Genomic DNA, 2,112 nt, shown 5'->3' on the forward strand with positions numbered 1-2,112 from the left:
CTTATTTTTCATTTTTACCTAAAAAGGGGGGGGCTGTCTTATTTGATGGCCCTGCCTTATCATCGGGGAAACACGGTATATTTAAATATATTTTATAAAGATGTCTTTGGATTGGACTCAATACAGCTATTTTGTATTGAATTACCAGCCGCTCCTCCCACCCCAACATCACCGGGAAACCCCAGAGAACGTCTCTGCATTCGCTGGCTGAGGATCAAAGAAAGAAGATGTGTCCCGAGGACCTGCAGGGACCAACAGGATGCCGGGGGACGCCAACAGAACAAGGTAAGTGGGTTCTTTTATGTTTTTAGCGACCCCGAGTGTGATTCGGGATTACCGCTTTTAGCATGTAAAATCCACACCAAGTCACACTTGGGATTACCGCTAGGAGGGTTAAATAATTTCACTTACAAAATAGAGAATAGCCCACCAAAACAAACAGAAATTAGTCATAGCAGCATTTAGGGTTCATCCAATATGGAAAGCCAACACTGCTGGACTACTGGACAGTCAGTAACCCTCTCAGATGCTGATAAATCACCATTTTACTGGAAGCTTTAATATGCTTCAGGTAAACACAAATTCAATCATATAAAGTCTCTCACCGTTGGAAAAAAAATGTAATTCTCTTTCTATTATTATGGTTTTTATTAGTTGAAAAGAATACTCACAAAGACCAGTTCATGCTTAGCCACTGGCTTCTTCTTGGCAGGTTTAGGATCAGCACAGGTACTGGGCACCGGGATGCTGGCTTCTTCATCTGTCTCTTCCATATGCATTTCAAGCCCAAACTCCTCCAGCATTTCAGACGCGTCGTATGTCAAGCGTGATCGGTCCACTTTCTCCTGGCATTTGTTGCACTTTTTGATGTAATCTTTCATTTCTTTTAAAATTCCTGATGGAACAAATTGAAGTGGATTAGGAATAAGATTTCTGCATGTCTCATAATACGGAGTGAAAACTAAAAAGTCTAGCTGCACCTTCTCTGTCCGTACTGCCTGCTGAACTGTACTGCTCTTCTTCCTTCTATCCCCACCTGCCCTACCGTAGGGCATCGGAGTAGGAACACTTCCTGTGTGTGCGAGACACAGAGTGGAGCAATGTACAGATGTCACATTTCTGTCGCTGATGATCACATCCTTAGTGATTGTTTCCAGTGACTGTAGAATGAATGAGTGCTGTACACACATTGCTGTTCAGGACAATCAATAGGGAGAACACGTGAAGGCATCCTGCTGCAACCCTCCCATAGGAAATAACAGCAGGTGTCTCCAGTCAGTTGTTCAGTGAGACACTAAATGATGTTAGGGGACAATCCCAATACAGATGTACTGGAATTCTGGTTTAAATTTAGTCTGTGAATGTACCATTAGTGTCAGGCTGGAACCCCCTGCCATTATCTGTAAGCTTGTTACAATCTTCACAACCTATAGATCTGATCCAGCATTGCCCCATCTACCCCTTTTCTGTGTTACCATACCATTGTATGACTAGAGATCTCTGACTATGATTCCATGACACCAGGAGAACAAAGCTGGCTGGGTCACTGTGACAGCAGGAAAAGAACCCTTTCCAACAGGGGACACAGAGATCAGCACACCCAGAAGGGTTGTTTTTGGGTTTGGGCAGCAGAAGAGGTAAGCAGGCCCCCTCTTCTTTTACAGAGACAGCTTTGTATTATTTACTATAATTTATTTTTTAGTGCCAAAATCTGTGACTAAAGTAAATGATCTGTATTGTCCATGGAGACAGGATGTCTGCTGTGAGCAGCAATAACATTTCTCAGTATCAAAACCTTATGGTTGAGTTATCTGTCCTGATAATCACTTCAGTGTGTAAATCTGAGCTGAATTCATCCCCCCTTCACAAACACACAAACTGTGGCAATCTACAGAAAAACATAAATTCTGCAACAGAATCATTTTAACTGCAATTGTTCGCAGCCTTGCATTGCATCGGAAGGATCTGAAATGTCACATCGGACTTTTGTGATCTCCTGTACAGCAGAGCTTATATTAGGAGAGGAATAAGCAGTACAAGGAGATACAAAACCTGCTGAAAAGGTGACAGCAGGAAAGAAACCTGTCATAGGTAATCTTGGTGCCCCCCTGC

The 2,112-nt window shown here is 42.8% G+C and overlaps 1 protein-coding gene across 2 annotated transcripts in view; it reads right to left on the minus strand.

Annotated features, from left to right (window-relative positions):
- ZBTB11 (zinc finger and BTB domain containing 11) overlaps positions 1–2,112 on the minus strand; it is a 16,016-nt gene that overhangs the window by 12,891 nt on the left and 1,013 nt on the right. For both annotated transcript variants that reach the window (XM_072414937.1, XM_072414929.1), the window contains exon 2: positions 672–895. In XM_072414937.1, coding sequence (XP_072271038.1) covers positions 672–895 — 224 coding nt within the window. The remainder of the gene's footprint in view (positions 1–671; positions 896–2,112) is intronic.

Source organism: Pyxicephalus adspersus, chromosome 1, assembly GCF_032062135.1.
Source record: "Pyxicephalus adspersus chromosome 1, UCB_Pads_2.0, whole genome shotgun sequence".
Classification (NCBI taxonomy): Eukaryota; Metazoa; Chordata; class Amphibia; order Anura; family Pyxicephalidae; genus Pyxicephalus; species Pyxicephalus adspersus.